Source organism: Homarus americanus, unplaced genomic scaffold, assembly GCF_018991925.1.
Source record: "Homarus americanus isolate GMGI-L3 unplaced genomic scaffold, GMGI_Hamer_2.0 scaffold56009, whole genome shotgun sequence".
NCBI lineage: Eukaryota > Metazoa > Arthropoda > Malacostraca > Decapoda > Nephropidae > Homarus > Homarus americanus.
Genome location: NW_024739542.1, coordinates 7,506,809 through 7,531,595, shown reverse-complemented (window position 1 = coordinate 7,531,595; position 24,787 = coordinate 7,506,809). Strand labels below are relative to the sequence as shown.

Here is a 24,787-nt window from a genome sequence, read left to right as displayed (position 1 = left end):
TGATAAAATATTTCCTAACAGAAAACGGGAAGAGGGGCGAGTGTTGACCAGGGGAAATTAATTTAGTTTTGAAAGGAAAATTATAAGTGGTGGGTGGGGAAAAAAGTTTGTACAGGATAGGATTTTTTGCTTTAGTGAGAACCTTTGAAATATTATGAGTGTTTCCTGGAAGAGTTGAGAGGAAGAAACGCAAATAGAATCATTTCGATATTATTTGACCCCAAAAGTACGATGACTTAACCCATTGAGTATAATAACACCATGAGTATAATGATTCAACTCCTTGATCATTACGACTTAATCCCTTGACTACAATGAAAACTCAAAGGATTGAGTCTTCATACTCAAGGGTTCAATTCATCGTACTCAAGAGTTTAAGTAATCGTACTCAATGGAGTTAATGCTCTTTGATGACTCTCCTTTCCCACTTTCACATCTCTTGTGTAAAAAAATTCTTGGGAAAGTTGTCAAGGTGAAAGTATGAAAAATACTTTATTTTCCCGCAAAAAACAAGCCCGCTTTATAATCTTTTATGGCGCGAATTGAGATCGAAAATTGGAGGTCAAATGATTTCCTGAGTGTTATCTGACCTTAGCACTCGATGTGGTGCAGAAGTCTTAGGAGATATGACACTCATAAGCATGTAAACATAAATTCATTGTTAGTCGCTTCATTTACTTGTTCACTTCTCTCACCCACGGCTAAAACACCATTTTCAACGTAATTATAATCTGTGTAGCTGTTTCATGGGATATTCTATTCATATAACCACATTGACACATGTTCAGTCGCCTGCATTTATGCCTGGTACAATGGCTGGCGTATTTTGTGAGATGTGGCATATCTGTGTTTGTTTACATTGTATTAAAACTCTCGTAATGGCCCTAAGGAACGTCGCAATAGTACCCAGACTTAAGCATGCTAGATAAACATTCCACAGAGTTGCCACATCTCACAAAAACGCGCCAGCCACTGTACCAGGTATAAGTGCAGGCGACTGTACAATGACGATGGAATAGTAACACCGTGTAAAAAAAAAAGAATCGAAAAGGATTTACACCGTCTTACTAAAGATATACAAACACGCCATTAACACAACAATGAGGTGATATTTTATGCTCCAACACCCTCCTACTCCTCCACATCCAGTCTCGTTGCAGTGAATCTCTCTCCTCATACAAAACATTCATTAAAAACTTGCATTGCACTCTGGCGTCAGGTCTTGTCAAGTATCTCAGAATAATTAGATTTCTCAGAGTTCTTGGAGCCTTCATCATCTCCTGGCAGTCTTCTTATCCTTCTTCGTGTAACCACTTGAAGGTCAGGCGTATAGGTGAATCACACGCTAAGTAATTCCTCCTTAATATCCTGGAGTGAGACGAGGTTGTATCCTGTTCTGTACGAGTAATATGTCAGTAATAACAGATTCATACACAGACAACACCTAATATGTGTCTGTCTGTCTGTCTGTCTGTCTGTCTGTCTGTCTGTCTGTCTGTCTATTATTCACAGTTTATCCCTAAGTTCATTACCAAACATGACCCCTGACTCCTGATTTGGGTGTTTGAGGAGCGCTGACAGCCACAACAGCTGACAGGTAATGAGATGTTTGCTGCTGGGTGAGTGTTTTGCCCTGACGAAGGTGTGGAGTGTCTTAGTGTTTACTCATTTTCATTCCTACACCTGCTCCGCCCCCACACCTACACCTCACCTCTACATCTGCCTATCTCTCTTACACCTACACCCCACCTCTACACCTGTCTCCTCAATCCTACACCTGTCTCTCACTCCTACACCTACACCTCACCTCTACAGCTGCCTCCACACTCCTACACCTACCTCCTCACCTCTACACCTGTCTCCTCAATCCTACACCTGTCTCTCACTCCTACACCTACACCTCACCTCTACAGCTGCCTCCACACCCCACACCTACCACCTAACCTCTACATCTGCCTATCTCTTCACCCACACCCCCACCTCTACACCTGCCTCCTCAATCCTACACCTGTCTCTACCCTACACCTACACCCCACCTCTACACCTGCCTCACTCCTACACCTGTCTCTCACTCCTACACCTCACCTCTACAACTGCCTCCACACTCCTACACCTGCCTCCTAACTCCGACACCTGCCTCCTCGCTTCTACACCTACCTCCTCACTCCTACACCTGCCTCCTAACTCCGACACCTGCCTCCTCTCTTCTACACCTGCTTCTCTCTCCTACACCTACACTGTCGCTTCTCTGCCAGTTAAGTTAGGTTTGGTTAAAGTTAATTAGATTATGATAAGAAGATAAGGTTAGGTTAGATTAGGTGTCGAAATTCCAACAAGAAAGTTTCAAGTGTTTGGTCGGATATTTTATTTTTTTCATTTTTTCTTCAACATGTCAGCAACATATATGTCCCGTAATTACCTTCACTAATGACCCTTGTAAGATTCAAAGCCTTACACCTCTCATGTGACTCGAGGCCGTCGTGACCTGGACCACAAAGGACCAAAAGTCATTTTGAACCGAACCTGCCACTTCTGACACAGGTAGGTAACCCTTTGATGATGTCATCCTTTAACGGCGATGGTTTAACGTTTTGAGGACAATGGTTTAACTTTATCATTTTGTGGACGATATTGTATCCATTTTGACGATGATGGTTTAATCCCCTGACGAATATGGTTTAAACCTTTGAAGATAATGGTTTAACCCGTTGAGGTCTATACTTTAATCCTTTGGGGGCAATTGTTTAACCATTTGAAGGCAATGGTTTAAAATCACAGTAAAACAGTATCATAATAAGAGAGAGAGAGAGAGAGAGAGAGAGAGAGAGAGAGATATCTTATGTCTGGAGTAAAGTCATCCCAAAAATTATACACACCACAACATTAATCACAGGAAGGGACAGCGGGTCGTGGCCCTGGTGAGTCAGTGACCTCTAGTACCACTACACAAAACTGTGGTCCTCGCCTGGGGGGGTAACATGTATCACTCCAGTTGACCTTTACTTTCTAGATGACACGTGGAGGTCATGGAAGCAAGACACTGATATTAAATACTTGTCTGTCTGTCTGTGTTTGTCTGTCTGTCTGTCTGTCTGTCTCCCCATGCCCCTCTTTCTCCCCTTCCTTGTGCCTCTCTTTCTCTCTCTCTCCTTCTCCCTCTCCCTCTCTCTCTTCTTCTCCTCATAATCTTTCCCTCCCCTTCTCTTCTCCCTCCTCCTGTTCCTGCACCCTCATACCTCTTCCATCTCCTCCTACTCCTCATCCTTTCTCCTCCCCCCCCTCCTCCTCTCATCCTCTTTCTCCTCATCATACACCCTTCCTTTCCTCCTTCTCATACCCCTTCTCTCTTTCTCCTCGTCCTGCTACTCCTCGTTCTCCCCATACCCCCTTCCTCTCCTCATCCTCCTCTTCCTGTTCTTCCTGCTCCTCCTCCTCATACCCCCTACCCACCTCTTCTCCCGGTCTTTCATCAATCCCTTTCATTCTGGTATTTTTTTTTCACAGGATGTATAACAGATCATCAAAATTCCCTTGATAAACAGACTATATAAAAATACCCACTATTAGAATTATTATTATTGATGTTTCTTTGAGGAATTAATGTATATAGAAATTAGTTAAGTTACCTGGAGAATTTGTCTACTAATTAATAGCTTGATTCAGGTAAAGGTAGATGTGATAGAAAGCTGTAGGTCATCTTGCTTTGGAAATGTGTGTGTGTGTGTGTGTGTGTGTGTGTGTGTGTCCATTTGTCTATTTATCTATCTATCTACTTATCTATCGACACACACTCCTCATCTTCCTCAGCACACACACACACACACACACACACACACACACACACACACACACGACACCCGATGCGATATAGTCAACTATAGTTAGAGGAAGAAAAGAAGGAGAGAGGAATGGAGGAGGAGGAGAGAGGGAGAAAGGGAGAGAGGGGGCATATATGAATGAAGAGAAGGGGGAACGAAGGGAGGAAGGGAGAAAAGAATTGAGGAGAGGAAGAATAATTGAGGAGGAAAGGAGGCAAGAAGGGAGGGATGAATTGAAGGAGGTAGGGAGAGAGGAGGAAAGGAGGAGAGAAAGGAAGCGATGCAATCAGCCATTGTACCGGCAGTAACTGTTTCCTGACACCGGAGGAACGAATGAGCGATACAGCAGACTACCAGGGAGGGAGAGTCCGGTGCCAGGAACACACAACGCGACCGGGAAATAGGGAGAGGTACTAGGGAAGAGGAGGTACTAGGAAGAGGGAGAGGCTAGAAGAGGGAGGTCTAGGGAAGGGAGGGCAGGGAAAGAGGGAGAGGTACTAGGGAAGGGAGAGGTACTAGGGAAGAGGGAGAGGTACTAGGGGGAGGAGGTACTAGGGAAGAAGGAGGAGGAGGTACTAGGGAAGAGGGAGGTACTAGGGAAGGGGAGATACTAGGGAAGGAGGGGAAGGGGAGAGGTACTAGGGAAGAGGGGTGAGTACTAGGGAAGAGGGAGAGGTACTAGGGAAGAGGGAGGTACTGGAAGAGGGAGGTGACTAGGAAGAGAGGGAGAGGTACTAGGGAAGAGGGAGAGGTACTAGGAAGAGGGAGAGGTACTAGGGAAGAGGGAGAGGTACTAGGGAAGAGGAGGAGGTACTAGGGAAGAGGGAGAGGTACTAGGGAAGAGGGAGAGGTACTAGGAAGAGGGAGGGGTACTAGGGAAGAGGAGAGGTACTAGGGAAGAGGAGAGGTACTAGGAAGAGGAGAGGCACTAGGGAAGAGGGAGAGGTACTAGGGAAGAGGGGAGAGTACTAGGAAGAGGGAGAGGTACTAGGGAAGAGGGAGAGGTACTAGGAAGAGGGAGAGGTACTAGGAAGAGGGAGAGGTACTAGGAAGAGGGAGAGGTACTAGGAAGAGGAGAGGTACTAGGAAGAGGGAGAGGTACTAGGAAGAGGGAGAGGTACTAGGGAAGAGGGAGAGGTACTAGGGAAGAGGGGAGGTACTAGGGAAGAGGGAGAGGTACTAGGAAGAGGGAGAGGTACTAGGGAAGAGGGAGAGGTACTAGGGAAGAGGGAGAGGTACTAGGGAAGAGGGAGAGGTACTAGGGAAGAGGGTGAGGTACTAGGGAAGAGGGAGAGGTACTTAGGAAGAGGAGAGGTACTAGGGAAGAGGGAGAGGTACTAGGGAAGAGGGAGAGGTACTAGGAAGAGGAGAGGTACTAGGAAGAGGGAGAGGTACTAGGAAGAGGGAGAGGTACTAGGGAAGAGGGAGAGGTACTAGGGAAGAGGGAGAGGTACTAGGGAAGAGGGAGAGGTACTAGGGAGGAGGGTGAGGTACTAGGAAGAGGGAGAGGTATTAGGGAAGAGGGAGAGGTACTAGGAAGAGGGAGAGGTACTAGGAAGAGGGAGGTAGTAGGAAGAGGAGAGGTACTTAGAAGAGGGGGAGGTACTAGGAAGAGGGAGAGGTAATTAGGAAGAGGGAGAGGTACTAGGGAAGAGGAGAGGTACTAGGGAAGAGGGAGAGGTACTAGGGAAGAGGGAGAGGGAATGAGGGAGGGGGAGGGAGAGGTACTAGGAAGGAGGGAGAGGTACTAGGGAGGAGGGAGGAGGTACTAGGAAGAGGGAGAGGTACTAGGAAGAGGGAGAGGTACTAGGAAGAGGGAGAGGTACTAGGGAGAGGAGAGGTAATTAGGAAGAGGAGGTACTAGGGAAGAGGAGAGGGACTAGGAAGAGGGAGAGGTACTAGGAAGAGGGAGAGGTACTAGGAAGAGGGGGAGGTACTAGGAGGAGGAGAGGTACTAGGAAGAGGGAGAGGTACTGAGAGGAGAGGTACTAGGGAAGAGGGAGAGGTACTTAGGAAGAGGAGAGGTACTAGGAAGAGGGAGAGGCATTAGGAAGAGGGAGAGGTACTGGAAGAGGGAGAGGGTACTAGGGAGAGAGGGAGAGGTGACTAGGAAGAGGAGAGGTACTAGGGAAGAGGGAGAGGTACTAGGAAGAGGGAGAGGTACTAGGAGAGAGGGGAGAGGTATAGGAGGGTGAGGTACTAGGAAGAGGGAGAGGTACTAGGGAGGAGGGAGAGGTACTAGGAGGAGGGAGAGGTACTAGGGAAGAGGGAGAGGTAGTAGGGAAGAGGGAGAGGTACTAGGGAAGAGGGTGAGGTACTAGGAAGAGGGGAGAGGTACTAGGAAGAGGAGGGGTACTAGGAAGAGGAGAGGTACTAGGGAAGAGGGAGAGGTACTAGGGAAGAGGAGAGGTACTTAGGAAGAGGGAGAGGTAATGAGGGAAAAGGGAGAGGTGAGGGAAGAGGGAGAGGTACTAGGGAGAGGGAGAGGTACTAGGGAAAAGGGAGAGGTACTAGGGAAGAGGGAGAGGTACTAGGGAAGAGGGAGAGGTACTAGGGAAGAGGAGAGGCATTAGGGAAGAGGGAGAGGTACTAGGAAGAGGGAGAGGTACTAGGAAGAGGGAGAGGTACTAGGGAAAAGGAGGAGGTACTAGGGAAAAGGAGAGGTACTAGGGGAAAAGGAGAGGTACTATAGGGAAAAGGGAGAGTTACTAGGAAGAGGAGGCAATTAGGAAGAGGGAGAGTATTAGGGAAAAAGGGAGAGGTACTAGGGAAGAGGGGAGGTACTTGGGAAGAGGGGAGAGGTACTAGGAAAAGGGAGAGGTATTAGGAAGAGGGAGAGGTACTAGGGAAAAGGGAGAGGTACTAGGAAAAGAAGAGGTACTAGGAAGAGGGAGAGAGGTACTAGGGAAGAGGGAGAGGTACTAGGGAAGAGGAGAGGTATTAGGGAAAAGGGGAGAGGTACTAGGAAAAGGGAGAGGTACGAGGGGAAAAGGGAGAGGTACTAGGAAGAGGGAGAGGTACTTAGGGAAGAGGGAGAGGTACTAGGGAAAGGGAGAGGTACTAGGAAAAGGGAGAGGTACTAGGAAGAGGAGAGTACTTGGGAAGAGGGAGAGGTACTAGGGAAAAGGGAGAGGTATTAGGAAGAGGGAGAGGTACGAGGGAAAAGGGGAGAGGTACTAGGAAGAAAAAAGGAGAGGTACAGGGAAGAGGGAGAGGTACTAGGGAAGAGGGAGAGGACTAGGGAAGAGGGGAGGTATTAGGGAAGAGGGAGAGGTACTAGGGAAGAGGGAGAGGTACTAGGGAAGAGGAGAGGTACTAGGGAAGAGGGAGAGGTACTAGGGAAGAGGGAGAGGTACTAGGGAAGAGGGAGAGGTACTAGGGAAGAGGGAGAGGTACTAGGAAGAGGGAGAGGTACTAGGGAAGAGGGAGAGGTACTAGGGAAGAGGGGGGAGGTACTTAGGGAAGAGGGAGAGGTACTAGGGAAGAGGGAGGTACTAGGGAAAAGGGAGAGGTATGAGGGGAAAAGGAGAGAGGTACTAGGGAAGAGGGGAGAGGTACTAGGAAGAGGAGAGGTAGCTAGGGAAAGGGAGAGGTACTAGGAAGAAGGGAGAGGGTACTAGGGAAGAGGGAGGAGGTACTTGGGAAGAGGGAGAGGTACTAGGGAAGAGGGAGAGGTATTAGGGAAGAGGGAGAGGCATGAGGGAAAAGGGAGAGGTACTAGGAAAAGAAGAGGTAATAGGGAAGAGGGAGAGGTACTAGGGAAGAGGGAGAGGTACTAGGGAAGAGGGAGAGTACTAGGAAGAGGGAGAGGTACTAGGAAGAGGGAGAGGTACTAGGGAAGAGGGGAGAGGTACTAGGGAAAAGGGAGAGGTACTAGGAAGAGGAGGTACTAGGGAAGAGGGGAGAGGTACTAGGGAAAAGGGAGAGGTACTAGGGAAGAGGGAGAGGTAATTAGGGAAGAGGGAGAGGTACTAGGGAAGAGGGAGAGGTACTAGGGAAGAGGGAGAGGTACTAGGGAAGAGGGAGAGGTAATAGGGAAAGAGGGAGAGGCATTTAGGGAAAAGGGAGAGGTACTAGGAAAAAGGAGAGGTACTAGGGAAGAGGGAGAGGTACTAGGGAAGAGGGAGAGGTACTAGGGAAGAGGGAAGGTACTAGGGAAGAGGGAGAGGTACTAGGGGAAGAGGGAGAGGTACTAGGGAAGAGGGAGAGGTACTAGGGAGGGGAGGGAGAGGTACTTAGGAAGAGGGAGAGGTACTAGGGAAAAGGGAGAGGTACTAGGGAAAAGGGAGAGGTATTAGGGAAGGGGGAGAGGTACTAGGAAGAGGGAGAGGTACTAGGGAAGAGGAGAGGTATAGGGAAGAGGGAGAGGTACTAGGGAAGAGGGAGAGGTACTAGGAAGAGGGAGAGGTACTAGGAGGAGGGAGGAAAAGAGGGAGAGATTTAGGGAAAAGGAGAGGCATGAGAAAAGGGAGAGGTACTAGGAAGAAGAAAAAGACACTAGTAAGGAAAACAAGACAAAAAGAAAAGGAAAAGAAACTGAACTACCAGGTGAGATGGTCGACAGGTGAAATAATAACAGAGAAGGTACAAGACGGTGAGAGAAAAAGAGAGAAAAGAAGAAAGGGAAAAATGAGGGAGAAAAAGCCCTCACCTCACCCACACCCTCACCTCACCCACACCTCACACTACCCTCACTCACCCACACCCCTCACCTCACTCCACACTCCTCATTCCCCAACTTCAGAGAGATGGGCAGAAGAAGGGTTAAATATCATTCTAAAACTCCAAGAGAAAAAAAAAATATTACAAGGCATCAACAGGAAGCTCAAGACACCCAAGAAGATGGCAGAGTACCTGGAGATTGGAAGAGGTGCGAGAAGAGGGGAGGAAGAGGAGGAGGAGAAGAAGAAGAATGAGGAGGAGGAAGTAATGGTGTCAGGAGGCTGGAGGGCTACTTGAGCACCGGGGAACATCACATGCCACTGAGAAATATCACCGTCAGGTATTTTCAAAATTCTGTCACAACAACCATGGATATATCTATATATTAATTAGAAATACAAATATTTTCTTCTTTTTTTGTATTAAGATAGTTAACACTTGTTGACCCACAGGTATATTCTTCATTAACGAGAGAAATAAACACGTCTTACTATTGGTCAATTTATCACGGTCTTACATATAGAGACAATGCTTATATGTACACAAATATTTCCTTTTAACTCTATATCACGATCCTGACGAAATACACTGATTCTTTGTCAATCTACACGATAATACAGTCCCCTTCACTAGTGCGTTTACAGGGGCTGCTCAGGTTTTGTACAGTGTGGCAGCCCTGTTTGATTACGTTCGACAGAAGAAAACTCGCAATAGTAAACATAGTAACGAATCAATATAAACCAATATTAAAACAAATATGTCAATGTAATGATTTGTAGAATGTTTATATGACGAGCCCCTGTAAACGCACTAGTGAAGGGGCCTGTAATTAAAATACATACAAACACCTGCTGTCATCATCTCTCACGATCAAAACAATAAAAATATAAATTCAGAATCTTCCTAAAAAACTCAAACAACGATACGATGTTCTCTATAAATACATAAAACTGTTGACTACGTGTTGGAGTTAATTATACATGGATAAAGTGATATAAACAAAGGCACAAAGAGAAATGGGTATTATAAAGAATTAAATCGTCTTAAAAAGTATAAACACAGGATTCAAATCTTTAATAGAGCCTTGGAATAGGTTTATGAAGTATAATAAGAGATAAGAACATACACCTTTAATCCTTTATATTATTTATTAGGTGAGATTTAAAGATACTTGACCGAACTAACCTCACCTAACCTCATCTAACTAACCTAATAAACCTAATCTAACCTACACTAGATAAAGTTAGGTTATGTTACTTTAGCGAAGAGCATTTTAAAATTTTATTCTAGTCCACTTTTACCATATATGAACTGCATTCGCTGGTGTTATAACATTACCTATACAAGTTATTGCTGTTTTAATGGGACAATTATACGTAAAAGATGTAAAGTGCATATAAACACAAACGAAACAACTTCTTGTGTACAAGATGAACCTCTATTTAACGGACTATATGGAGAGGAAAGTCCGTTTTATAGAGGGTTCGTTAGCTGTGAAATCTTCATCTAACGAACTATATAAATGTGAAAGTCCGTTATATCTAGGTCCGTTAGATGTGAAATCCCCATCTCATGGATTATATGGAATGAAAAGTCCGTTATATGGAGGTTTTACTGTATTGATTTTAGTGTGATCGAAACGAAAAACAAATGAAAAAATAAAGACAATAGAAGTGTAAGAAGAGGGTGCAGGCCTAATAGATTTCCATATATTGTGTATATATTTTTCTGAGACACAATACATGGAAGGTATTCACACCTTAAATGATTTTTATATCTCGTTTCACCTCTACCTGTGGGACGCCTCTTAATGGATGAGACAAAGGAACATTAATGGGAAATTATCTCAAAGGTAAACCCAAATTTACTATCTCATCTTTCAATTTCGAGATAAGATATTTTTTTTAACTAATGCACTTCCACATGTCGTCACTGAATGCAAACTAATATATATGTAAATATCTGTCTGTTTAGCTTCCTGATTAGTGATCTCTGGCAGCGGAGAAAATTTTTAGCCACGTCTGATTTTTAAAGTAGTATTTTATTTATTTATTTATTTTTTATTTTGACTTTTATTTAACTTTTTTATTTATGTCATATCATAGTTTTAAATTATTATTTTCATCATTGCCAGAGGTCAGTTGTCAAGGTTTCGTGCTTAGGTTCCTTGATGAGTTCCTGTGGATGTGTGTTTAATGTTAATGTTTTCCTGTGTTTGTGAAAGTAAATCTGGGTTCCCTGCTTGTCCCATCCCGTGAGGGGCAGTGTGGATACAGCATATACTGCAGACTACGACGTTTTTTCGGCTCGACGCAACTGGGTGGACTACGGGTGCCCAGATTGCGAACCAGTGACTCTAGGTTAAAAGGCGAGTGCTGTATCCTGACCTCCACATCCATAGATCTATAAGTGAGGGAAAATCAGTGTGGTGTGTGTGTGTGTGTGTGTGTGTGTGTGTGTCCGTAGACATATACAGTATATCTATATTGTATATATTTGTAATCTCTGATCTCTTGTATACAACGATAATATCCATAGACTTTAACACACATATAAACAATAACACTGAAATCATTTTAATAAACCAACACATTAATACAGTTCACATTACCGTCAAAACAAACATCCTGTGACCCGGAATGAATACTCTTCACCAGTGTCTCTAAAACTTTACACGGAATAAAAAAATATTAATAAATAAATAAATAAAAATCTAAAAAAAAAATCTAAACAGTATTTATTAATATATTTCCAACATACATTTAACAATTTAATTAACCAAGTTTGATGTCACACAGGTTTTAAAGCGATATGGAAGGAGAGATTACGGTATATTTCACTACGTAGGCAAGAGGCAACACCACTTCACCTCCCTGTAACCTCTCTCTCTCTCTGTCTGTTCACACACACACAGCACCATGACCCACACACCGACTGACGACGACGCTCGGCTCTCCACCCTTTCTATCTGTCACCGCATGATGCTTGTGTCTCTAACACACAACACAGACGCTATTCTATCTATCTATCTATCTATCTATCTATCTATCTATCTGTCTGTCTGTCTGTCTGTCTGTCTGTCTCTCTGTCTCTACCTTCCAGTACAAGAAGCACATAAGTGAGCATAATTGAACCACATCCTGTTATCATCAATTGTAAAGATAAAACGCGTTCTTTTAGGGGCCGGCGACCTGTAGAGTCCCTCAGTGTGTGTGTGTGTGTGTGTGTGTGTGTGTGTGTGTGTGCTTTATTCATCAAGCTTACTTCACCTGATGATTAAAAGCCCTAACGTTATACCTGGGGAGATTAGGTTAGGTTAGGTTGGTTTTAGGTTGACATTAGGTTGGAGTTGGTTGCTTGGTTAAGTTAGGTTGGCGTTAGGTTCGGTTGGGTAACTATATGTTAGGTTAGGTTACGTTACGTTAGGTTTAGTTAAATTGGCCCTAAGTTAGGTTAGGTTAATCTTAAGATGAAATAAAATGGGGATGATCTTTAGGTGACACCTTTTCAAAACAACAAAGTTAATAGTTGTTTTAGTATGTTTCACGTATTATAATTCTACAGTTCCAGTATAAGAGAGTTCCTTACCATGGGTTCCCTCTTAAGCTGAATGAAATCGTCTGGCGTTAACCAAATGAAATATTAAAAGTGGCGTCCTCTAATGAAGAGGTTAATGTATGGAGATTAAGTTATTACAGACTTAAATGAAACCTGAGTATCAGATTAGTATAAAATTCATAAAAAAAATGAAAAGTCCACAATGAAGGAAATTCAGCGAGACTTGGCAGGTGTGTATGGTAAAGTACCTCCTCGTGTGATACCGTGCGAGTGTGGGCCTGGGAACAGTCAGTTGCTTCGATAAGTCTACTATTGTGAGTTTGAAAGACAACTGCAGTATATTTATTGAAGTTAGAGAGAATTTGATTGAAAATTAAATATAAGTTGCTATGAGTTTTTATATTATATAATCAGTTGTAAAGATTCTCGACCGCCTTTCATATTTTAATTTATTACTTTTGATACTAACGATAAGGTTTAGTGCATTGTATTTGTGATAGTGAATGTTCAGTACTTATTGTTGACAGTCACCTAGGTGTACAGGGTGTCTCAAAAAATGTATACACAACTGCCTAATATATTTTCACAGAGCTCGTGTGAATGATTGTATTAACAACACTTATTGATGTGTGAAGTCTTCCACAAGTGAGGACAAAGTTGTAATACAAACATTCATACATCATCCCCCTTCACCACCATCACCCCTAGTCCATCTCCAGTGTAAAGGAAGCACTGGGTGATGAAGACCACCTCCCTCACACATCAATATTCCCCGCCATGCAGTTTTCCCCCACCAATTTCCCTATCATCAACACGCACCACCAAACGCTTATGAAAAAATTTAATTACTTATCTATTTATGGAATTGGCATTGGTAATTGACTTATATGTTGCGTGTTGGTTAATGTCAGATAAATGATTTAATAAAGTAATTGGTATATTGATAAGTTGAACACGTGAAGCCTTAATTCTGGCTGTTGTTATACTGCCTTGTCAATCCATATTATGAAAGTGTGGAAAACGGTCATATGAATGTGATTACTTTCTGATGTAAGGGTGTTGATGTTGATGTTTATTCTTTGTCTCAGTACACCCACACATCAAACTCTTTCTGTCTCCTGAAAATGGTGGACAAGCAGTTTGTGTACAAAATTAAATGTTTAATCACGTGTCCCCCAAATATCTGTTTACGAACTTTGGCTCATAATCGATTGAGTAAATTAAGGGGTCAAAAATCATAAATGACCTCGGATGAGAGCCTAGTCATAGCGACCATCATATTATCATCGTTAATTTGTTTATGTACAGTAAACACTACTTCAGCGGCCAGGGTCGTTAATCTCTGTACAATAAAGATTTAACCGACCTCATGCGAGTGTATCTCCCAGCACCACACACACTACAGTACATTATATATATATATATATATATATATATATATATATATATATATATATATATATATATTCTTGCTCCACCATGTTGATAATGCTCAAGTAATGTGTTTGACGTTAGTAACAGGTTATTAAACGTCATAACACTCGTGAAGTTAATTGGTTACATTGACAGCAGACTGGATACAACACTCGCTTTTTACCCTAAGAGTCATTGGTTTCGCTCTCGGGTAGGGTGTGGAGGAGCTTCCATTGAGCTGCAGAAATGAAGGCGGTCGTGTATCTGCACTGCCCTCACCGTCCACGGGCTTATGGGACAATTTCTTTTTTTTTTACAGGTTTGACGGAGTAATAAATTCTGATTATGTTAGATAGACCTCAGTTGGTTTAAATTAGGTGAGTGACCAGGTGTGACGGTCCGTGGCGGTCGGTTGTTGACACAGTGAAGCAATTACACCGAGGGTGCAAGACTAAAGGTAAATACTATGTCAGAGACCATGGCCCGATAGTGAGAGACAGTGAGGTAAACATCTCCAGGTAGGTTAGGGGCCTACCAGTGTTATTTCCAGCACCTGTCTCAGATACGACCTTGACCCTAGATGACCCAACACCACTGACCTTGACCCTAGATGGCCCACTGAACTTGACCTTAGATGACCCAACACCACTGACCTTGACCCTAGATGACATACCATTGACCTTGAGCCACACAACAATATGGCTGACCTCAGATAACCTGACATAAAAAGTATTTAGTGACCAACAGGAAGAACTACTAAACTACTGTGGTTTTAATAGTTGATTGAACACAGATGGATCGCCACACAAGCGCACGAGAGTGAAGAAACTTGAAATTGTCGAATGTAAACGTTGATATAAAGGAAGTGGAGGAAGAGAGGGAATGGAGGAGGGAGGAGAAAGGGATGGGTAGAAGGAGGGGTGGAGGAAGTGAATGGAGGAAGAACAGAAAAGGAATGGAAGGGTGGAGGAAAGTAAAAGAAAGGTAGAGGGAAAGGGTGAAAGGGATAGAGGGGTGGAGGGAGGGGAGAGAGAGAACTTTAATAACCGGTACAGTAAATGACCATAACGTCATGACTAGGACAGATGACGTAATGTATCATGTATCGTAAAGGTGTTAGACCCCCTACAAATAATTAAACTTTATGTGAGGAGAGGTAGCTATATATATATATATATATATATATATATATATATATATATATATATATATATTTCATGTAGATCCAATGAAAACGTGGATAGATAAAATCTCGTGTAAAATTAGGAAAGAAACAATGGAGCACCTTTAAGCTGTCTTTATTCAAAGACATCTTCAGAGGCAACTAAGCTAGCTAAGGTGCTCATTGTTTCACATATATTATATATATATATATATATATATATATATATATATATATATATATATATATATTCACAATAATACACATATACATACAAATACATACATAGATAGATATAATCATACACATACTGTATACAAATTAATACACACATACAGTCCTACACATAAGGTTCTCAGTCACCACTGAATATAATTAATTAAAAAAGGATAATTGGACCATAACTCTTACCCTGACCAGCCTGGGAACTGTGTGCGTGTGTGTGTGGTGTGTGTGTGTGTGTGTGTGTGTGGTGTGTGTGTGTGTGTGAGTGTGTGTGTGTGGTGTGTGTGTGTGTGTGTGTGTGTGTGTGTGTGTGTTGTGTGTGTGTGTGTGTGTGTGTGTGTGTGTGTCACTTGCAGTTAATGTGACGAGGAAGAAAATTAAGTTTAGATTAACAAACGAAGAAATAAATTTAACACACTCAAATAACCTTAACCATTAATTAACATATACACAGGTACATATATTAAACCTTTCCAAATATGTTAAGGAAAATCAACAATTTTTATACATCTGACCTATACAAAATCACACACACACACACACACACACACACACACACACACCTGCCTCCTAAAATCTTCCTTGCAGTGTAAATTAATGTTATTTGTACAGAACCTTTGATGTCTAACTTAAGATTAACTTAAAATTTACAAAATACTCTTCCTTGCCGTCCTACTGTTGTCCACGACCCCACGCCTCTCACACGCCCCCACACCCTCCCACCTCTCCCACGCCCTCACGCCTCCCTCGCGCCTCTCACAAGCCTCCCACTCATCCCACACACCTCACCTCCCTCACACATCTCACGCATCTTACATATTTCCTTCGCCTCTCCCACGCCCTCCCCCCCTCCCACACCTCTCCCACGTCCTCCACAACAAAAACAACACAATTAAAAATATTTACTGTACTCACTCTGTGTGTGTGTGTGTGTGTGTGTGTGTGTGTGTGTGTGTGTGTGTGTGTGTGTGTGTGTGTGTGTGTTTCGCACCACACAACTTTTTCTTTGTGTTTCTGTCACACCAACATAAATAATAATCTCGCTGGTAACATTATTTCCACATTTCTTTCACTTTAAATAATTTATTTTTTCGCTGTTTATTTCAAAATAACTTCAGTAGTGGGTAATGTATTCTCCCATTTGATGTATGAAGCTGCGATTCTGTTTACAAAGGCAAGTCTGAGTTGTTGGGTGAAATTAGTGAATGGGAGTAATATGAATTTTTTTTTTCACGGAGTATTTTAATTTAGTAAATATCTGAATGGTTTGAAGATTATATAGGCATTCTAATGTATTTCACCTGATGATTTATCACCCTAACGTTACTTTGGGTAAGGGTTAGGATGGTTAGGTAGGTGAGGTTATGTTGCATGATTGTGAACGAATTATACACTTTTTCTTTTTACCGTCAGTGAATAAATGAGTGAAAAACATTATACATACAGTTGATGGCTCAATGAGAGCCATAAAATAGTCATAGACTCCGTTGATGGCTCAGGTAAATATTAATCAGTATGAGAGTGAAACAAAAAATCATACCTTTTCATGATGGCTCAGTGTCAGACATAAAACAGCCATTCCACATTTCTATCTCCTCTTTTCTTTCACTAGTAAATCATTATTTCTTTACCTACTTGCTCACGATAATATAAATAATTAGTAATTTTTAGCTTAGAATATCAAAACACATGATATTACACTAAACTAATTCTTAAAAAATAATATCTCAAAACATCTCACACCTTACAACATTATTCAAGACTTTTCTTCTAAAAACTTTGATATTTGTGGTTAAAAATGAGAACCTGGTATCAAAATAAAACCCTACCATCATTAGGATTCAAGGTGAAACTCAGGTGAAATTTTTTTTGTGGAAACATTAAAAGTAGTTTGGTGATTAGGGGACAGGTGAGGTCAGGTGTGTTATGATGAAGGTGATGATGTAAAACTCTTGAACAGTGAATGTTAGTTATTCTCTCAACACACAGACACACACACACACACACACACACACACACACACACACACACACACACACACATACATATCAGAGACCATGGTGACAGGATTACAGTCCCTGACTGCGGTACACAACTTTTGGCCACATATTCCCTGGTGATGGAAGGTACTGAGAGCTTGATGAAAAAAGTATAGTACATTAGAGAGGTGAATGGGAGTCGTTAATACCTGTACACTGTGTTATATGGGCTGGTGGGGGACGTATTGTTATAGAGATGTTAATAATAACTCTTTTGGGAGTGAGGGTGGGGTTTTTTTTTACGAGGATTCTCTTGTTGTGTGTTTGTGTGTGTGTTTTCTGTGTGTGTTTTTTGTGTGTGTATTGTTCTATATATGTCACACACACACACACACACACACACACACACATACACACACATTATATAAAATTTCAGTAAATAATTATATACTGTACATTCAAAAATTTCATCTTTCTTTTTCTACACCGTGAAAATATTCCGTCAACAAATATAATTTTAAAAACACCAACATTGTACTCTCACACACATTACCACGTATACCTACAAAGAGAGAGAGAGAGAGAGAGAGAGAGAGAGGTAATATGATTCGGGTGGGTAAACAAATTAGAGAGATTTGTTGAGATATATTCACGTAATAATAAAGTAAAAAGCCAGTTATATTGTCTCAGTAATTCTAAAAATAATGTATATTGTTCCTCTCCACCTATCACACCAACACCACGCTTCCCCACCTCTCACGTTTCACGCCTCTCACGTTTCCCACGCCTCTCCCGTTCCCCACGCCTCTCCCCACGGTCCCCGCGCCTCTCACACGTCCCCCACCTCTCACAGTCCCCACTCCTCTCCACGGTCCCCACCTCTCCACGGTCCCCACGCCTCTCGTTCCCCCGCCGCTCTCTGGTCCCCCACCCTCTCCGTTCCCCACGCCTCTCACACGGTCCCCACGCCTCTCCACGTTCCCCACGCCTCTCCAACGGTCCCCACGCCTCTCACGTTCCCCACGCCTCTCCTCGGTCCCCACGCCTCTCACGTTTCCCACGCCTCTCCCACGGTCCCCGCCTCTCACGTTCCCCACCTCCGTCCCACACCCTCCACGGTCCCCGCCTCACACGTTCCCGCCTCTCCCACGGTCCCACGCCTCTCCCACGTTCCCCGCCTCTCACACGTCCCCCACGCCTCTCACGGTCCCACCTCACGTTCCCCCACGCCTCTCCACGGTCCCCGCCTCTCCCCACGGTCCCCACCTCTCTCACAGTCCCCCGCCTCTCACACGGTCCCCGCCTCTCACACGTTTCCCCGCCTCTCACGTTTCCCACGCCTCTCACGTCCCCCACGCCTCTCCACGTTCCCCACGCCTCTCCCAGTCCCCCCTCCACACGGTCCCCGCCTCTCGTTCCCCACCTCTCCCACACACGTCCCCACGCCTCTCCACGTCCCTCGCCTCTCCACGGTCCCCCACCTCTCCACGTCCCCACCTCTCCCACACGGTCCCCACGCCTCTCCACGTTCCCACTTCCACAGTCCCGCCTCTCGTTCCCGCCTCCCCGGTCCCCACTCTCACCGTTCCCCACGCTCCACACGGTCCCGCCTCTCCACGTTTCCCACGCCTCTCGGTCCCCACCTCTCAGGTCCCCACGCCCCTCACACGTTCCCCACGCCTCTCACACGTCCCGCCTCTCCCCAGGTCCCCACCTCCTGATCCCGCCTCTCACGGTCCCACCTCTCCCATTCCCACCTCTCCCACGGTCCCCGCCTCTCACACGTTCCCCACTTTCCACGGTCCCACGCCTCTCGTTCCCACGCCTCTCCCACACGTCCCCACGCCTCCCGTTCCCCACGCCTCTCCCACGGTCCCCACGCCTCTCCACGGTCCACCCCCTCACACCTCTCACGTCCCCACGCCTCTCACACGTCCCCACGCCTCTTCCACAGTCCCCACGCCTCTCACGTTCCCCACGCCTCTCCCACGGTCTCACGCCTCTCACACGTCCCCCGCCTCTCCCCAGTCCCTCTCACGTTCCCCAGCCTCTCCCACGGTCCCCACGCCTCTCACGTCCCCCACGCCTCTCCCGGTCCCACGCCTCTCACCGTCCCCACGCCTCTCCCGGTCCCACTCTCACCGTCCCCCACGCTCTCCCACGGTCCCCACCCTCTCCACGTCCCTCACGCCTCTCACACGGTCCCCACGCCTCTCACAGTTCCCGCCTCTTCCACGGTCCCCACGCCTCTCACATTCCCACGCCTCTCCCGGTCCCTCACCTCTCACATTCCACGCCTCTCACCGATCCCCACGCCTCTCACGTTCCCCACGCCTCTCCCACGTCCCGCCTCCACACGTCCCCACGCCTCTCCCGTCCCCACGCCTCTCCGTCCCCTCGTCCCCACGCCTCTCACACGTCCCACCCTCCTCCCACAGTCCCCACGCCTCTCCACACGTCCCCACGCCTCTCCCGGCCCCACGCCTCACACGTCCCCCACGCCTCTCCCAGTCCCCACGCCTCTCACACGTCCCCCACGCCTCTCCCACGTTCCCCACGCCTCCACGTCCCCACGCCTCTCACGTTCACCTCTCACACAGGTGCCTCTCACATCCCCCGCCTCTCGTTCCCGCTCTCCCGGTCCCTCACACGTTCCCCACGTCTCTCCCACGGTCCCCACGCCTCTCACACATCCCTCACACGTAGCGTCATAACGTCACGGGAGCTTCTCGATGACCAGTGAGAGGCCTTCAGCGAGAGAGTAGATCCCGCCACACTTATTTTCCTTATTTACCAGATTTATTTACTTTATTTACCTACCTTATTTACCTACTTTATTTACCTTATTTACCTACCTTATTTCACCAACTTTATATACCTTATTTACCTTTTTACCTACCTTATTTACCAGATTTATTTATCTTATTTACCTACCTTATTTACCTTATGACCAACCAGTAGAAGTACCCAGTGAAATAAGGTAAATAAATAAATAAAGACAAAAACGCTATTGCATAAACAGAGACGCTAGGATGTGGATGTTTACAAAGACATTATTTACTCCAGCTAGGAACTTCGTGTAAGGGACGGGAGTGAGGTTTAGTATTCGGCGCCTGCTTTACCTGAAGACGTCGTCGATAATGTAGCTTCCGCCCCCCGCCGTCACCACCACGGTGTTGTTAAGTTGGTGGAAAAGGAAGAGTAATTTTATCCCTGTTAAGTCTCGGATACCAGGGACTTCTTGATCAAGTTACCATCAGCGATAAGAAAACACACACACACACACACACACACACACACACACACACACACACACAGTTACATCATCATATGTTGTCGCTTTCACGCTTTCAATTCCTGGATGTGTCAAGCCTGTTTCCGGGTTGAGTCACTAGGGATGTGATCTCTTGGTCTCTTAGTTCAGGTTGTGTCCACTTGACTGTACCTGAGTTCAGACACGTGTACATTATTAATGATGAGGTCAGAATGTTCTCAGGATGTGTGTGTGTGTGTGTATGTGTGTGTGTGTGTGTGTGTGTGTGTCTGTGTGTGTGTGTGTATGTGTGTGTTGAGAATCTCGGTGTTCTTACTAGATAGAAATATTGTAAAGTGGTTCATTAAAATCACTGAAACGAAAGTTGATATTGGAATATTTTTTTTTAGTCAGAATAATATACAAAGTGAACAAGTAATAATTGACATGGGTGCTGACATGTCCGAAAAAAAAACCTAAAAAGTAAATCTTCCATTTGACTAAGAAGTCGTCACATCGTATCTGCGTCAAATATTATTAGAGTGACTAACGATGAGATAAAACAGACTAACTGGCATCATTAGGAACTGTCAGGTGTGTGAGAGAGAGAGAAGGAGACACTCACCTGACATTCTCCCTCCCTCCTTCACGCCGCCATCAACACAAACCCTCACCAAGTTACTCTCTGAAATGTGGTAATTAAGGATCTGGGTTTCAATGATTCAATTCTCGGGTAATTAGTGTTAATTAATAACCCTTGAGATAATTTCATTCGTTTTCATTTCAGAATTAATGGATTAGTAATTAGTGTATGCTGTAGATGACACACACACACACACGTGCGCACACACACACACACACACACACACACACACACACACACATACACACACATACACACACCAGCTAAAGGCTATACGTAGACTTCCTGAGAATGATAGGTGTAACGCGACCACTGGAGACCTCACCTGGCGGGGCACTGAACCACAACAACACAGTGAAGGGAGGAACAGTTGTAGTTAGGTGCCACACAACACCTGATGTACCACTACCTGTTAAACTCCCCAGCAACAAGAGTTCAATTCAACTCTCTTCAGCTTCTTCTCAAACCTGAGTACGATGACTTAACCCCTTGAGTACGAGGACAACCCCCTTGCTTACGATGAATTAACCCCTTGAGTAAGATGACTTAACCCCTTGAGTAAGATAACTTAGACCCCTGAGTACGATGACTTAACATCTTCTGAGTACGATGACAACCCCTTGAGGAGTTAAGTCATCGTATTCAAGGGGCACCCCACCAAACCTCGACCGAGTAGCGCAGAGTGTGTGGTGTACGTGGGGGAGGTACTAACAGGCCGGGATGCTGCAGCTGGTGAAATGAAGAGAGGGTCTCGGCGTTTTGTAATCTTCCAAGTTTTGACACGAACATCCACATGCTGCTGGGTTAAACCTCAGCTGGCTGGCTGGCTGGCTGGCTGGCTGGCTGGCTGGCTGGCTGGCTCTCTCTCTCTCCCTCTCTCTCAGTCTCTCTCTCTCTGTTTGTCTATCTTTCTGTCTTTCTCTCGTTCTCTGTCTCTTTTTCTCTCTCCCTCTCTCCCTCTCTGTTACACACACCAAGCTGAAATAAAATTAATAGTAATTACGTAATTTTCCTTTTTCTACCTTTCCTTTATTCATCTTTGTTTTCTTACGTAAAAAAAAAAGGGTCCTGTTGGAACAAGAACTTCACCTTCTAGCTGTCACCTCACCCCGACCGCCACCAGTGTACTATTGTCGTCCTCAAGGCTCTCCCGTTGGTAAACATCCCAAAGAAAAACGAAATTAGGATGAATTCCCAAGAGTTTAATTTGCAGCCCAGCAAGTAATATTAGATTCACGAGTAGAGAAATTGTGGAAGTCGGCAAGAAATTCCTTCTTGCTACATAAATTCTGATGTTGAATAAGGTGTGTGTGTGTGTGTGTGTGTGTGTGTGTGTGTGTGTGTGTGTGTGTGTGTGTGTGTGTGTATATGTATATGAATTTGTTGGTGTATGTGTACCTACAGCATGTAAGTGTGCACATATGTGTGTATGCATATGTGCACGCGTGTGTGTGTGTATGTAAGCAAATGAAGCAACTTTGGGGGTACACTGGAATATAAATTGAACTATACCAGCAAACTGAAAGTTAGCAAATTCCACTTAATGATAAGATATGAACAGTTTAAACCTTAAATAACAGACAGACAAACAGAAAAGACTAACCTCCCATTATATTGTAGCGAGGAATAATAAACATAAAAGTCAAAATCTTATACACATCTTCAAGGTAAATATTTATACCTTAGTAAACAGTAATGAGTGTTTTTTGGGCTATAGCTCACGACCTGTTGATTCCACGTAATATTTTCTCTCATTGGACACATATAAAGAAGTAATATTTATACAGGAAGTACATAAAAAACAATTATCCCTCTTGGCTGCATCTGAGACCAACGTGTTTATTGCATCGTGTTTTAGAAGTGAGAGATATATTTATATTTTATTTCTCGACTGTTCAGGGAAGTCTGGATAACGATAAATGTCTTGGGGTATTTTATGACGTGAGTTTTGGAGAGGAGTTTAGTTATTGGTACATACTGCTGCAGGAGGACTGTATCTGAACCAACACCAGAGGTACTTTTTAGGGTAAACAATTTTGAAGTCATAAGCAACGCAACGCAACACAAAACAACACAACAACAATTGCACCTTATGTTAACAGTGCGACATATATACCATCTCTCTCTCTCTCTCTCTCTCTCTCTCTCTCTCTCTCTCTCTCTCTCTCTCTCTCTCTCTCTCTCTCTCTCTCTCTCTCTTTTTCTCTTTCACTCTCAAAGAAAATGATGACGGAAAAGAGAGAGAGAGAAGAGAGAGTTGAGGTTTTAAATATGTACTCTGTAAGCTCACCTTTACGTCTACTCCCACGTGAAAAAATAAACTACTTTAATTTGATATAACCTTTGGCGCTAAAAAATCATAACACAGTTTATTAAATAATCAACAAATACACGGTGAGGATAGTGGTGTGTCTTGAGGAAAATGACTTCATAAAACTCAAATTAACTACAAGAGGAGAAGATAAATAGATGACGTCATTATCTCATCGGGAAGTTTTACCTAAAATATGAAAGTTTGGAGGCAATGTGACAAGCCCGCCCACACGACTTACGATGACTCCCTGTAGTGGTGACCTGTGATGACCTGCGGTGACCTGTGATGACCTGTGATGACTTGTTGTGATCTGTGATGACCTGTGATGACTCGTTATGACTTGTAGTGGCCTGTGATGACCTGTGATGACTCGTTATGACTTGTGATGACCTGTGATGACTTTTCATGGCTTGTGGTGACTCGTGATGACTTGCGGTGACTCGTGATGACTTGTGGTAACTCGTGATGACCTGTTCTGACTCGTTATGACTTGTGATGACCTGTTCTGACTCGTTATGACTTGTGGTGACCTGTAATGACCTGTGATGACTCGTTAATACTTGTGATGACCTGTGATGACTTTTCATGGCTTGTGGTGACTCGTGATGACTTGTGGTGGCCTGTGATGACCTGTGATGACTCGTTATGACTTGTGATGACCTGTTCTGACTCGTTATGACTTGTGGTGACCTGTAATGACCTGTGATGGCTCGTTAATACTTGTGATGACCTGTGATTACTTTTCATGGCTTGTGGTGACTCGTGATGACTTGTGGTGACTTGTGATGACCTGTGGGGACTAGTGATGAACTGTGATAAGAGACAGACACAGACAGACAGATAGACAGACGCAGACAGACAGACAGACAGACAGACAGACAGACAGACAGACAGACAGACAGACAGACAGATAGATAGACAGAGGAAGATAAATAAAACAAACTGTAAACCGAATAACAAAAAACATAAAACCATTTCACATTAGCTTCACCTGACGAGCAAAAAGGTGAATCTTCTTTGTGTCGTCATTATGCGTTTTTTTACCTGAGACAGAGCCAGCAGCCAGACACACGTGGGGGAATGTATAGATAGATAGGTGGATAGATAGATATATTGATAGGTAGGAGGCTAGGTGGATGGGTGATACATGGATAGATAGATATGTTGGGAGGCTTGATAGATAGATAGATGGATAGATGGATATATAAATATGTTTATAGGTAGTGGCTTGATAGATAGATAGATATATGGATGGATAGATGAATGCATGGAGAGCATGGAATCACTCTCGGACACAATATGCGACAAAGAGTTAGGTGATAAAATGTAAATAAATATGTTTATATAGAGTTAATTCTGACAGTGTACAGGATCCCCTCCACACACACACACACACACACACACACACACACACACACACACACACATACATACACACACACACACACACACACACACACACACACACACACACACACACACACACACACACACACACATACACACACACACATACACACACACACACACACACACACACACACACACACACATACACACACATACACACACACACACACACACACACACACACACACACACACACACACACACACACACACACACACACACATCTTCAGGAAGCTGCTCGTCTCGAAGTCAGTCTCAACCTACCCCCGTCCCCGTCGATTTCAGGTAGAGAAGGAGAGAGAGAAATGAATTGGAGAGGAGGGAGAGGAAACGAGGGGAGGAGAGATGGG

The 24,787-nt window shown here is 44.4% G+C and overlaps 1 protein-coding gene and 1 long non-coding RNA gene across 2 annotated transcripts in view; one reads left to right on the top strand and one right to left on the bottom strand.

Annotated features, from left to right (window-relative positions):
* Window positions 1–11,308, bottom strand: part of LOC121874929 — a 24,250-nt gene extending 12,942 nt beyond the window's left edge. The window contains exon 1 of the long non-coding RNA XR_006090511.1: window positions 11,241–11,308. This is a non-coding gene — a long non-coding RNA (uncharacterized LOC121874929). The remainder of the gene's footprint in view (window positions 1–11,240) is intronic.
* A 932-nt stretch (window positions 11,309–12,240) lies between these two features.
* Window positions 12,241–19,523, top strand: LOC121874826 (proline-rich extensin-like protein EPR1). The gene is made up of 2 exons (XM_042379111.1): window positions 12,241–12,325; window positions 17,671–19,523. The coding sequence occupies exons 1-2, from the start codon at window positions 12,241–12,243 to the stop codon at window positions 19,521–19,523; spliced, it is 1,938 nt and encodes a 645-aa protein (XP_042235045.1).
* Window positions 19,524–24,787: the final 5,264 nt, after the last annotated feature.

Excerpts from the sequence above, each read along its gene's own strand:
- LOC121874826 (XM_042379111.1), top strand. The coding sequence starts at position 12,241 with ATGAAGGAAATTCAGCGAGACTTGGCAGGTGTGTATGGTAAAGTACCT. Across the intron at positions 12,326-17,670 it reads CGAGTGTGGGCCTGGGAACA|TCCCCACTCCTCTCCACGGT; the intron begins GTCAGTTGCTTC and ends CACCTCTCACAG.